The sequence below is a fragment of the Pteropus alecto genome, unplaced genomic scaffold, assembly GCF_000325575.1.
Source record: "Pteropus alecto unplaced genomic scaffold, ASM32557v1 scaffold155, whole genome shotgun sequence".
Taxonomy (NCBI): domain Eukaryota; kingdom Metazoa; phylum Chordata; class Mammalia; order Chiroptera; family Pteropodidae; genus Pteropus; species Pteropus alecto.
Window position 1 is genome coordinate 6,220,786 of NW_006438113.1, and position 14,529 is coordinate 6,235,314.

General features: G+C 49.1%; 1 protein-coding gene and 1 long non-coding RNA gene across 2 annotated transcripts; one reads left to right on the plus strand and one right to left on the minus strand.

Annotated features, from left to right (window-relative positions):
- Positions 1-3,948: 3,948 nt before the first annotated feature.
- PPIF (peptidylprolyl isomerase F) lies at positions 3,949-11,277 on the minus strand. The gene is made up of 6 exons (XM_006915481.3): positions 10,861-11,277; positions 9,531-9,561; positions 8,908-8,996; positions 7,086-7,182; positions 6,269-6,344; positions 3,949-4,963 (listed from the first exon to the last, which is right to left on the minus strand). The coding sequence occupies exons 1-6, from the start codon at positions 11,050-11,052 to the stop codon at positions 4,828-4,830; spliced, it is 621 nt and encodes a 206-aa protein (XP_006915543.1). The 5' UTR covers positions 11,053-11,277; the 3' UTR covers positions 3,949-4,827.
- Positions 9,586-14,296, plus strand: LOC112482682. Its single transcript, XR_003047395.1, has 2 exons — positions 9,586-10,908; positions 13,629-14,296. It is a non-coding gene; the product is annotated as an uncharacterized LOC112482682 (long non-coding RNA).
- Positions 14,297-14,529: the final 233 nt, after the last annotated feature.

The window sequence follows — 14,529 nt, forward strand, 5'->3', positions numbered from 1 at the left end:
TCCAAATAAAACTAACAACTTGAACCCTCAAGTCGCCCTGTTCCTCTCTTGCCAGTAGAAGTAGCTTACCCTACTGAGAATAGGCTTCTTTGCTTAAAAACACTGTGATAACTTCACCTGGGACAGATGCTTTCAAAGGTGATGCCTAACACCCACCATGACCACTTCCATAATGAGCTTAAATCTCACTATTTTCTAAAGGAACAGGAAGACTCCCAAGGAAACAGCTTACACAGCCTCACGATTACTAATACAGATTTTTAAACAGATTTATTAAGATACAGTTCACATCATATAACTCATCTATTTAAAATGAAGAATACAATGCTTTTCAGTATATTCACAGATATCTACAACCATCACAACAGTCAATTTTAGAACATTTTTATCATCCCATAAAGAAACCTCATAAACGTTAGCTGTTAGCCACTGATCTTCCCCCTCCCCTTACCCCTTCAGCCCTGAGCGACCACTAATCTACTTCCTGTCTCCATAGATTTACCTGTTCTAGACATTTCATATGAATGGAATCATATATTATATAGTCTTTATGACTTGATTCTTTCACTTAGCATAATGTTTTTAAGATTCATCCAGGTTGTAGCATATATTAGTGCTTCATTCCTTTTCATAGCCAAATAATATTCCGCTGGATGGATATACCACCTTTTGTCGATTCATTTTCCCATGGAGACCATTTGGGTTGTTTCAATCTTTTGACTATTATCGATAATGCTCCAATAAACATTTGTATACAAGGTTTCTGTGTGGACATGCTTTCATTTCTCTTGGATATATACCAAGGAGTGATATTGCTGGGTCATGTGTTAACTTTACGTTTAATCGTCTGAGGAACTGCCAGACTGTTTTTCAAAGAAGTTGAACCATTTTATATTACCCCAGTAGCAATTATTTCCTCCCACGTATCAGTCATTTTTCACTTTCCTGATGGCATCCTCTGAAGCACAAACGTTTAAAATTTTAACATTGGTAAATTCCAATTTATCTATTTTTTTGTTGTTGATTATACTTTGGTGTCATACCTACAATCCTTTGACAAATCATGGTCATATCCCTCAGCCATGCTAGATTTACCACTGAGTTCATCAAAGGAATTCTTCATTTTTGGTATCCTATCTTTTTCTTGTAGCATCTCCGTTAGACTCTTTCTCATCATTTCTCTCTGCTAAAAATTATGACTCATCTGTTCATGCATGCTATCTACCTTTCCCACTAGATCCTTTAAATATATTAATCACAGTTATTTTAATGTCTCTATCTGACAGGGTTATATCTGAGTCTGATTCTGTTGATTACCTTACTTATTAACAGTGAGTTGTTTTCATTCTCTTTTGTGCCTTTTCATTTTTTTCATTGAATGCTGAACATTGCTCTACAATAGAAGAAGACAGCGATATGGTATGCGCACCGAAAATGGGAGTGCTGCTTCTTGTTTCAGGTCTTTATTGTGAGGAATTGAGTTGATCCATTCAGGAGTTCAGCTGGGTTTGGGTTTTTTTGTTGCTGTCCTTGCCTTCGGAGCCTCACAGGTGCAAATTCCTGTAGTGGTGCCTTGTGCTTGAGATGGAGCTGGGGTGCTGAAGGGTTTTCTCAGTGTTTGTACTCCACTCTTGGCTTTCTGGAACATAGAAAGTATCTCCCTCCATACTTTCTCTTCTTCTCCAGCTGTAGACTAGGCTTGGTGTGGGGGCAGGAGGGCTCTCTGTTGTTGTGGTCCAGCCTCAGTGTTCGGTATGTCTTGGGTGTGAGTTTGCCCCTTTCTGCAGTGGTAACTGATTTCCAGTTGGTATCAATATAAGATCTTGGGCCCTGGATCGTTCCTTGTCCATTCCTGAGGGTTATAGAATTTTTTCTTCTACCTTTTCTCCAGCCAGTGAGTTTTTACTTCTTGGGGGTAAAGAGAGTATTTCCTTTCTCTCAGTGGATTAGGAGAGAAAAATCTAAGAAAGTGAGCATGGCTTCATGTGTTTTTCCAGGAGGCAAGGATCACCGCAGGCTCTCCTGGGTCCTCTACTTGTACCCAGTCCTTCTCCTCAGCATCTAGTGCAGGCCTGAGGGGAGAGACCATGTAATGAAGTCATTTTGAAAAGCTATCACAAGTCTGAGGAAAAAATATTTCAGATAAATGCATGGTGTTTACATGGCATCACATATCTCTGAGAGCATGTGTATGACTTGCTGCCTCATTCATGCATTAGGTACCATGTGCCAGCAACAAGTCAATATCTTGTTTGTATATTACTTAGGCTCATGCTTTATACAAGAAATAAGATCAGCCTCAGGCCCTGTACAGTGCTAGAAAGAGAACTGTAGTAAACAGCCCCATCTTCAACAAATTGTTTTTAGAAAATTCCTGCATCATCAGAGGAAACCCCATATATCAGACCCTATTAGATGGAGGGACACACAGCACACACACACACACACACACTCTCTCTCTCTCTCTCTCTCTCTCTCCTCTCCTCTTCTCTCTCTCTCTCTCTGTCATTCTGTCTTTCAAGTTTCTTTTTGGCTACTTCTTTAATAGAAACATTTAAGGAAAAGCTCTGTGAACTACACACAAGAGCCACAGGCTATGTGACCCTGAGATCCCACAGAAATCACTACAGGGCCAAAAGATCACGTCTCAAAGGGCTATTCCTCAAACTTGTCAATAGGCACTGCTGCCTCCTTAGAGTCCCTAGAGGTCAAGAGAAAACTCCACAGGGACTGAAGTGTGACCTCAGACTGATCTGGAAGGCCTCCATCAGAAAACCTCTGGACTAGTAGGTCCAGGTTCCAGCCTTTGCTCTGCCAGCTGACTCGCAGCCTCACCTTGGGCAATCATAGACCCTCTTGGGTCCTCAGTTTACCCATCTGTAAAATGCTGGACTGGGTGAGCAGTTACCAATTATTATTTGGTTCAAGATCCCATTATTCAAATGAAATTCCTTAAAGAGCCCCAATGATAAAAAATGGAGTATACCTTATCGAAAATGGGGTTCAGAGGCCCATGCACCACCCTTGTTCTACTCCAAGGACCCCTAAGACTCTTAAGAATTGTTTATAAACTGCTAGGCCGGTTGAGCTCCCAATCCATGCAGGTGAACTGACTTCATGGAAACTCTCCATGACTCCAAATGACTCAATCCCAGCCATAACTCAGTGACTGCATCAACCTGTGACTTCACAAAACCTGACTTGGAACTCCATACTCCAAATAACCCAACTCCGGCCACTGACTCAGAATGACTACAAGGCCCTGTGACCACACATAATCTAATTCAGGGACCCCAATGTGAAACCATTCTAGTCACATTGTGAACAGAATGCGATTAACTGTTATTCAAACTGTACCATATCTGGCTGTTTATAAGGAAGCTCTTAATCTTCCTCTTATCCCCCGTTCTGCCTTCCCTGTGAATTCAGAAAAACCTAGAAGTTAATTCCAAACTTAAATGGTAAATGCAGGATAGTAAAGTCCACGCCTTTAGAGATGATCAAACTTAAATGGTAAATGCAGGATAGTAAAGTCCACACCTTTAGAGATCTTTATCTAAAACCCTGACACATGGAAAATGTCATCATCCTTGTCACTCCAGAAGGCTTAGCTATGCTGTTTACATGCATCACATCTGACTCTTGCCATCTTGTGAGGTGAGCATTACTGTTTCCCCATTGTGCAGCTGAGGAAAACTGAGGCTGAGTCACCAAGGAGAGCTGGGATTCAAGGCGGAGCCAGTGCTCACGGATAGGCTATGGGTGCTGAGATAGTTTGAGCACATTTCCTCACCCGTAAAACAGGATGACAATACTAATACCCTCATGGGTGGCTGGGGTGATTAAATAAAACAATGCATGGAAATGCCCTCAGCACAGTACCAGACAGGGGGTAACTCAATAAAGGCTGGGTTACAGACACTGCTTCCTAAAACCACAACACCAGTCTTTATAGAAAATAGGATTTATTTAAGGTGAACATCAACAAATGTTTCTAAAGTATATTATATACATAAAAAGTAGATTTAAGTTATCAAACACAGAAAAATCAAAGCCTACCAGGAAATACACGTTTATTTTCTCCTGAGCACACGGCACTCACAGGCCATTTCCTTTTCCACACAGGGATTCACATTGAGTAGGCACAGTTCGCAGTGGCTTTGTTCCCAGGTTCACCTGCTTCTACCCCCAGGGATTCTCCTCAGAAAACAACAGCAGCAAACTGACAGGATTCACAGTGGCTGGGATAAAAGGCCTCAGCCATGAGTCCCTTCACAAAGCCTTGATCATGTTTCCAGAGGCCATGCTCTGGAGTTCTGTGGCCTGGGCCAACAACTTAGGTCAGACCACAGCATGGGATAGTGTCACAGCTTCGTCTCCAGGCAATCTTGTTAATTAAATTATTCTAATTAGAAAGACACCATTAAACAGACACAAAACAGCATTTTTTGCAGCAACTGGCTTTCCTAGTTGGTCAAGGACAAGGCAGGAACCTGCACTGGATGCTAACCCATCACCACCCCCCAATGTCCAAGGCATAGGCGAACGTGGGCTGAATGATCACAACTGATGCGTGATGAGGAGTAGTGACTTGATGTCCAAGACAGGGGTCCAGAAACAGGGTCATGAGGAAAGGCGGGCCCGCGGAACAGGCTGGTGGGTACTGAGGAGGTCTGACATTCCTGAGAGGGCTTTCTCGAGCACATGGCCACGGTGGAGCAAGCACAGGCAACTCGACGGGGCAATTTGCTGGGAGCCCAAAGCAGCCACCTAGGTGAGTCGACACATGTGCAGCTGATGCCAGCCTAGTACGCTGGCCGCAGGGTGTTAGTTCAACTGGCCGCAGTCTGTGATGACAATCTTCTTAGATGTCTTCCCATTCTTGGAGCCAAAAGATTCTATTTTCTTCACAACATCCATGCCTTCTTTGACATGGCCAAACACCACATGTTTGCCATCCAACCTGTGAGAACAGGTGAGCCAGGTGAACAGAAACAAGAGTAGTGCAATGTCAACCAATGTCATGGTCACTTGCTCATGGAAATGCCCACCAAAAACAGCAATTCTGAAAGGAACTCACACTGAAAAGCTCGATCCACTCCCCAAAGCTCCCGATATCAAGCCTTGCTGAAGTCCCCAAAATACACATGAGGATGCCTCCTTTGAGGCATGTTCTGCCTTCTCCCTCACTGTGCGACTCTGCCTAGTAACCTCATCTACAAAAGTGAGTTATTCTTGTTCTGCTCAGGTTGATAATAGGATATTGAACTACACTGAAGAAAAAAAAGGTCCGTATAAATGGAACTATTTTAACAGTCATGAATTATGAGGTGAGGGCCAAGATAATAAGGGTGGTGAAACTATGTAAGTCTGGATCAGTTCTCAACTTGAGTTCCAAGAATCTAAAATGCAGCTTAGCACAGTGCCAGCAAGGCCAAGACTGGTTATAGCCAAGGGAAGAACTGCAGGATCCATTAGGGGTAAAGAGTGGGCAGAGCCAGCAACGACCTGCCCAACCCCGACATCTATGTTCCTTCTGGCTTGGAGGCTAGAGATGGCTAGTGTCCACCTACCACCCGGGTCTCCCTAAAGTCCTAAGAAATGAGCCTTAAGTCTTAGCTCCTAGCCAGCTGTTGTCCCCTCAACCCCAGATGTTCCAGGGCTGGGACCCGAGGGACTTTGGGCAGAGAAACTTACCCCTTAGTGGAATATTTATCAGGGAAGACATCCCTAAAACCCGTGGGCATGTGGGAAAGAGGTCTTTAAGGGCTGGTGGCTAGCTGCAGGCCTATGCTAACGCCTGATGAAAACTCTGGTGTGACATCCAAATGTCTACCACAGCGTTTCCCAAGGTGCATTCTGTGGTTGAGATAAGCCTGGGGAACAACAGGTTAAACCAGGCAAACGGGCTTCTACTACAGGCCATCTTGAGGACTGGTATGTCCGGCAGCATTTCCCAAAGGTAGTGAGTGAGTGAGTGAGTGAGTGAGTGTGAGTGTGTGTGTGTGTGTATGCGCGCACGCAGAACACACTGAGAAAATTCCAGCTACCAGCAACAACAGGAAGCCTAATTAAGACAGAGCAGCAAGAAGAACCCACAGTTCTCTCAGTCCTTTCAGGAACTTTCTCTCATATAGACACGCAGGCCTGGTGAGGGCTACAGTTCTAGAGCAGACAGTCTAGCCACAAACTACCTTTCCCTGAAAGCACACAAGCCCTCCTCCAGCTAAACGCGTAGAGGCCCAGGATCCAGAAGCGGGGAACTCACCAGTCTGTCTTTATGGTGCAAATGAAGAACTGGGAGCCATTGGTGTTTGGGCCTGCATTTGCCATGGACAGGACACCTATAAAGACAAGCAGGAGTGAGCCACGCTGACCCAGGAGGCATCTCACTCAAAAGAGCAGATGGCTCAAACTGCATCAAGGACATTCGAATCTGAAGATCCTAGAGCTCAGGAGAGAACCAGGGCCCAGCGGACGAGCAGTTTCCCAGGGTCTGTCCTCCGGAGCCACAGCAGGAAAGGGCCTTGTGGAAGCTCTTGCGGTAGAGCCGGAGTGGGACCCTGAGCACTAACTCTAGACTTTTCCACATTGTACCTTGGGTCTTAAATGTGACACAATGCTGGGGTTTTGCTTAAAGGCCCTCCCACCAAGTTCCCAAAGAATAGTTTGTTTTTAAACTGAGAGCTCAGAATGAAAAAGCTCTAGGAAAACCCAACATATCAACCTGAGTGCTTAAGGAAGACAGGCACAACATTATATATTGAATAATTCAGCAGTCCCCAATCTTTTCGGCACCTGGGACCGGTGCTCCTATGAGAATCTAATGCTTGATGATCTGAGGTGGAGCTGAGATGATGATGCTAGTGCTGGCGAGCGGCTGCAAATACAGATGAAGTTTTGCTCACTTGCCCCACTGTTAACCTCCTGCTGTGTAGCCTGGTTCCAAACAGTCCTGGCCCTGGGTTTGGGGACCCCTGGAGTAATTAATGACCAGACTGCAGCTTCCCTGGCCTGCTGGGCATGGCAGAAGCTGGGTCAAAACTCAGAGAACTCAGACCACAGAGTGGCAACCCCTCACTCACCTGGCCCCACGTGCTTCAGTGTGAAGTTCTCATCAGGAAAGCGGCTTCCGTAGATGGACTTCCCCCCTGTGCCATTGTGGTTGGTGAAGTCGCCAGCCTGCAAGCGCAGAGTACTTTCTGAGTGACTGCCACCCAGGGCTGGCAGGAGGGTGCTGCTGAACTGCTGGGGTCCCCCAATCCACCCAAGGCCCACCCTGACAGAAGCCCTTCAAGCAAAGCAGTCAAAAAACATCCAGTAACATAAGAACTACTAAAATAATAAGGAAAATAAACAAAAATAAAATAAAGTTTAAACATTTTCTGCCTGGTTTCCTAATCGTTCACTTTTTGTCTGAGCAAGTTTTTAAATGATCCTCAAAGATCTAATGGCCAATGACATGATTCTTAGTGACCCAGAGTTTTCTACCCACAACTCTGAAAAGATAAACAGAGAGGTGTCCAGGGGCTCCCATTTCCACATCTGCTTTGTGGGAAGCAGCAACAGCTGGCACAGAGCCGGTTCCCTATGCTGAGCCCCTTCCCTGTTCCGACATCGTCCCCTCACCAGGCCCAGTGGCTTCCCTCTGCCTTGCATTCCCAAGACAGAGTCCACCCAGGGCCGGCATCCTTCCTCAGGGCTCGCCTGATGCTTCCATGGCCAGAAGAGCCAGGTTGCCAGTCCCAGCGATGGCGATGTTGCAGTTTTCCTGAGACAGGATCTTCGGGTGACCTGACCAGCCTGGGTGAAACATCCACAAATGCTAATAAGATGTCCCTAAAGAGGGACAATTCAAAACCCTGGCACAGGGCCCATGGTGCCGCCACCTCATGCCTCAGAGCCCTCCAGCTTCGAAAGTCCCCACCCTTGCCTGCTGCTGTTCAGAAGAAGGCCCTAGCCCAGCTCAGGACACCTGCTTCAGCTCCTGCTACATCTACAGCCTCAGGCAGAGCTGGGAACTTCTGCAGCAGAAAGCTTGGCCACGCTTGTCCCACGCCACAGACTCCTTGTCCCTCCAGACACTCGCCACATTTGACACATCAGCAAGCCCAGGTCCAACTCACTGCTACTTACCACAATATGATGACAGTCATCAGGGCAGAGTAAGGGGGATGAGGGAGAGAATTCAGGCTAAAAGGACTACCCCTGCCTCTACATCTGCTGGCCTCAGGGTATGAACCCCTGACCCAGCAGGGGCTGACCTAACAGAGGACAACCCCCAATGTAGCTCGGGTCCTGACCCCTGGGGAAGTTCGTGCTGTCAACATCTACCCCAAACCTCTGACACAGCAATACTCATGCTTCTAACAAAGAGACAAGACCTATGACTAAAGAACATATTCATTGAACCAAGAGAGATGCTCTTCTCTGGAAAAAGAAGCTCCAGTCCAGACCTGTGTGTTCTTGTCTATACCCCATCTCTCTCTCTTTGCTGCTGCTGCTTCTCCAATGTCAAGTGTTCAGTGTAACAAAAGGGACACAGTCAGAGACACAGTCTGAATACACTGCTCCTCCAAAGCCTTAAGACCTACCCCCCATGCACAATCATACTCAATGCCAGTGCTCTTTCCACAGGTTCAACTTTCCCATTACAGCTGGGCAGGGCCGTCCTGCCACTTGCCCTGTTGCTTAACTTCTGGGGCAGGGAAGGGTTATGGCAGCCTAGACAAGCTCTATCTAGCCTTTCAGGGCAAGAGGATAGACCAAGAGAGTAATTATAGTTCAGTACTTTCCAGGCACCAGGCACATGCTCACTCATTAAATCTCATCACACCCCTGTGAAGTGGCCCCATTATTATCCTCACCTACAGAAGAGGAACCCAAGCACAGAGAGGGCCACAGTACCTGGCACATGAAGGATGGAATCACTCTGTGAAATGTGGAGCCTTTGTAGCCAAAGCCCTTCTCCCCGGTACACAGGGCTCGGAAGTTCTCTGAGGGTGGAAAGAAGGAGGTCAAAAGAGCCAGGCCTCAACTCCAGGAGCCACACCTTGTTCCAGCCAGAATCCCTTCTAATCCCTCAGGTAAGCAGGCCGTGGAAGACCCCAGGTCTGCCCCCCGGGTCTGCTCTGCCTGTGTAACCTGGGACAAGTCACATTCTCTGACATCAGTGGCAGAGCATACACTCCTGGTTGTTCCACTACCAAGTCAGTGGACAGGGAATCCAAAGGCTGCAAACCACCATTCTGCCACATCAGGAAGCAGGAGGGAGGAAGCTGTCTCAGGGAAATTTACATGTGCCTTCTACTGATACTGAGGCAGCCACCAGACTGGTGGGCAGGGCCAACACTCAGGCCCAGAGAGGGACAGAAAACTGCCCCAGTGCAGCCAGTGGCTGAGCCATACACAGAACTCCCATTTGGTCCCAGGTCTCCTTGCCCAGACTTCTCTTGCCAGCCCACCCACCTTGCCTTGCCCCTTTCTCTTCTACCTAGACCAGATTCAGGAAGCCCCAGGCACTGACTTACCTGCTGTCTTTGGGACAACATCGGCCTTCAGCTGTGGGGAGAGAAGAAGGCCAAGAGAAGATGGTCAGTCCAGAAGCAGGGGAAGGAAATTTCTCACCACTCAACCTCCACAGTGGCCAAGAAGACTGAGAAAACACCAGGCGCCATTCCATTCCTGTTACTCCCAGCGCTACTTAGGAGGCAGCCTAAGCAGCTATCATTTCTGCCAGCTGCTTCCAAATGAACCCAAGGCTGGGAGGAGACAGCCTTGGTTTCCCTACCTGTCAGAAGAGTTCACAGTGTCATCCTGGCCTACTTCCCTAGGCAGAACTATCAAAGCTACTACAGCTGAGCCCAAAGCATCAGACTCAGGGCCTGGAGAGGGCCCGGGAAGGAGTCAGTCCAAGCTCCTCAATGTGCAGATGAGAAACTGAGGCTCAGAGACAGACAGTATGAGTAGCAGTAAGGAGAGGCTGGAGCCCCATCCAAGTTGGCCTTTTGCCTCCCAACTTCAAAAGCCGCCTTAGCACCAAAAAATTAAAACAGACAGGAGCAGGGAGGCATGTTCCAGAAGAGGAAACAGGCTTAACTGAGGCTCCTTCATGCAAAAGAGTGCCGAGCTTGAAGGCTACACAGAGCTTCCTCTCTCTGTTATTTTCTGGACTATTTGCTTCTTGCTTTGTCTTTTTAAAAAATGGCCCAAAGAGTCAGGGGCAAGAATTGAGTGTGCCCCTGAGCGGGTGGCTGGGTTTTGAGTTGGGGTGATGGGCTCCAGGCACACTGCCCAGACTCCGAGGGCCATCCTGGGGTCCACCTGGTGGCTGCAGCCAGCTGCCTGCCTAGATCGCACTGCGGTGAGGCAGCGGGTCCCAAAATACCTTTGCGCCGGGAGATAGGCCCGAAGGCGAAAGGTGGGCGGGGCGAGGGGAGGAGTGCGGCCCCGCTCCGCCTCACGCAAAGGCGGCCACGTGAGCGCCCAGCCCCGCCTAACCGTCCGGACTCGGATCCCGACCTCCACCTCGGAGCTGGGTCTAGCCTCCAACCCCATGAGGTCACGGAGCCTCTTGCCCACCCTGAGCCGGCCAGTGGGCCAGGCCCTCACCGTCTTCGATCTGACCTTGAGCCTTCTCCTCCACACGTGCCTCCCCGCCTCCACTGCGCCAAAGTTCGGAGGGATACCGGCAGCGACCAATCCGACGCCTCTTTATAGACAGGGAAACTGAGGCCCAGAGCCCAGGAGCGAGAGGCAAGGTCACTCAGAGAGCCAGGCACAGCGCCGGAACGAGGTCCAGGGCTTTCCCGGGGTCGCCCCTCACGCCCAGTTCAGCGCGGTGCAATCCAGCGGTCTCACCTCTAGCACCACGCGGCCGAGCGGCTCCCCGTCGGCGCCCACGTCCAGGTACACTAGCGGGTTCCCAGCAGAAGAGGACGGGTCCCGGCCGCTGCTGCCGCTGTAGGCGCGGGCCGCGGAGAAGCGCAGCGGCAAGGAGCGCGGGACCGAAAGCAGGCCGAGCAGGCGGGGGCCGCAGCGCAGCGCCAGCATCACGGCGCGGGTCGGGTCGGGGCACGAGACCAACGGTGCTAGAGGGGGAAATAAAAGAAGCGAAGGTCACGCGCGCCCAGAGGGTCGAGTCTGCCGCTGCCGCGCGCCGCCGCTTTTATTGGTCTGGCAGTTCTCGCGGCCCCGCCCCCGCCCCGCCCCCTTCGAACCGGTCCTCGGGCGACCTCTGCCGGCAGGGCGTTGGAGCGTGAAGTCCTTTGAATTTCACCAGTGCCAGAGATCTGAGCGACAGGCACGACCTCGCAAAAGAAGGCCGGTTCCAGGTTGTGAGGGTCCCAATAGATGAAATTTTTAGAAAGGGGAAAAAAATGTTAAAACGTGGTTAATTCCAAAATATGGGCATCTGTATGTTTTTATTTGAATATAACAAAAGTGTTTGAGCCCTTTATATAGACCACCCCTCCCCCCGACAGGACCCGCAGACAGAGACCAAGAGAGAAGGTGGCACTAAGAGTCGAAGAAAGTTGAAGATGAGAGGTGGGATTAGAGTGAGGGGAGGCAGGAGGAGACAGGCAGAGACACCTCTCCTAATGACCACAGGTTTGTCCTAGCTTAGGCTTGTTTGCAGATTCTCTTCTTGCAAGACTGGAAACTCTGCCTGGGCCTGTCATGCTCCCACAGGCCCTCAGCCCTCCACCAGAACTGAGTCTGACTTCCCCTCCTCGACCCCACAGACTGACAGGCCTGGTGCAACCAGGGCAGCCGCTACCGGCTCCCCTCCCACCCCCACTCACCTGAAACAGACCTCCCATGGACTGCACCTAATCTGCAGATAACACAGCACAGAGGCCATTACATAGGGAGTGCAAGGAAAAGTGAAAAAGGAAGACAGGAATAGAAAGAGAACTGAGTAGGATCCACAGGAAGGGGGATTTACCCCACATGCTGAGGTGGGCTTCACAGAAGTGGGAGGTATGGGAGGCCCAAAGTAAGTGAATAACAATCAGGGGTCCTGAGAGAGTATGTAGACCAACACCTGCACCCTCCAGATGGGAAATTGAGACCCAGAGAGAGGAAGGCACTGTCCAGTGCTAGGAGAATCCTGGAATCCCTGTGCCAGGCCTCTCTGGACCTCAGTTTCCCCTCTGGGCCTCAGTTTCCCCTCTGGAGAATAAGAGTGTGATGATAATCCTTTCCCTGCTTTTTTTTCCCAAGTATGTTCCAAGGATTAAATGAACAGGAGAGAGGAATTTGTCAACTGTTAAATACTATGCCATGAGCATCAGTGATAGACAGAGTCTAAACAGTCTTTGCTCAGGGTTTGGGGCTCAGACAGCAGTGGGTCTCAGCTGCAGAGGCTCAGAGGTCTCAGGGGCCAGAGAAGGGGGTGGTGGCTGGGCCTTGGAGTCAGGTGGACGTAAAATGGGACCACCTCTGGGCTTTTCTGCCCAGACTGAATCGGTTCCTAGGAAGGAACTGGACAGCAAAATGCTGGCCCAAGAAAATTCATGAAGTCAGAGCAGAGTGTGTTAGCCTCATGAGAATGCTGATTTGGCCCTTTTCTGCAAGTTCACGGGTTCCTTTTCTGTATTTCTGGCCTAGGAGAGGCTCGTCACTCAGTGAAGCCCCAGCTGCATCCTGGAGCCCATTTTGTCCCCAGGTCCAGCTCAGGATGGGGCCTCACTCTTAAAAAAAAAGAATGGCTCCCTTTCTTATAATTGTGCCTTGAAAGAGAACAGGCCTGAGTGGGGAGCAAGCTTACCTCCTGCTCCATCTGGACCTTCCACACATCTCCCAGATCCCCCCGTATCAGAGCATACTGTAGATTTGAAAGAAGAAGAGAGGAATCACCCTACCCATCACCCTACACAATTCCAGGCCCTCAGCTTACACAGCCTTTAGCCATGCCAAATGGATCAGTGGTACCCTATTGTCCCTCAAGGAAGTTCTTGGAGGGCCTCAGTTTATCCCTCACCCTGCTGAAGTATGAACAGCCCTACCCAAGAAAAGCTGCCTTCATTCACTTAACCACTTTAGTTCTCAAAGCCTTTCCCCTTAGCCCGCCCATCTGCTCTCTACTACAGCCTAGGCAGTTTCATTTTACAGATGGGGAAGCAAGGTCCCAAGAGTTGGGGGAGTATTGGAGCTGGGAGGGGTCTATCTGACTCCAAGATCAGGGATCATTGCATATGTCCAGCCCTCTCAGTGTCATCAAAGAGCTGATTATTGAGACAGGGTAGAAAGGGTAAGAGAGACAAGCCTTGAACAGACAGCATAGTAAGATGGAAACTGAGGAGTTAGGCTGGGGGCTGTGGAGGATGGGAACCAGGGAGATGTCTTCCTAGCGGGGTTAGCCTGGAGACAGCTGCATTTGAGGGGCAGAGACACAAAGATGTAGAGAGGAGATTCCAGAGGGGGAATGAGCCAAAGCCAGCCCAGATCTGGGAGAGGTCAGGGAACCTTCAAGGAAAAGCTGCGACATTGACCGTGAGCTGAAAGGCTTTAGGTGGGTCGGGGAGGGTGCTGGCAATCACAGAAGGCCCTGAAGGCTAGGCTGAGGTCTAACATTATTGGATAGAACTGGGAATCCATTAATGGTACAATGTCTTCATCCCTAGGACCTTGGACTGAGAAGCAGCCTCCTTTACTCATGTTACTCCTTCTACCCTGTTTGGAAAATCAAGCATCATCACTACCTTCCTGCCTAAGCCAGAGAAAAGTTCCACTTCCCTTACAGATTCAGCTGTGAAGTCATCTCTACCTGTACTGTCATCAGTGGCATCAGGAATAGGGACAGTTTCTAGGCTGAGCTATGAACTGAAATATGTCCAGCCCTTGAAGACTTCTGGCCCAGGTGAGACCAGGCAGGTGTCAGCACTCATCTGGCTCTGAGACTATTTATAGAAGCTGTGTCATCCTCAGGAACAACAGTTACTGTATCACTCATCCCAAGAGGCTTCTTATTCACAGTGTTAATAGTTTTCATCACCTGGGGATCCTGTAACACCAGTCTTTAGACCTCACATGGCCAAAGAACAGTCAGGTCATGCTGGGCTCAGAGATGGCATTCAGGAATTGCAAACTCAGATGCCTCTGGGGGTCTGCAGGTGACATACCTAAATGGAGCATTCTGGGTATGGCTCTGGTGAGTAAGGGAAGTGCCACTGTGTCCAGGCACCCCAACTAAAGGATCAGCTACTGCCCAGACCAGCCAATTACTGTATGTGAGACTATGGGTCTACTATAGCCAAGTCTCCTAATTTTTCAATAAAAGCTAAAAACTTTAGGTTTTATGGAAATCTCTCAATTTTTAAGTGCTGGGAATGAATTTTAAAATAAAATTAAAACACTGAAAGAGCCAGAAACAACATATTCACAACCTAGATGGGGCTTCTGACCTAGTGGTTTGCACGCTCTAATCTCCAACTGTACACGTGAAAGAACTGAAGCTCAGAGGACAGGGACTTGCCCATGGTCACACAGCTGGAAAGAACTGGGACTGTAGTCAGACTCCCCTCT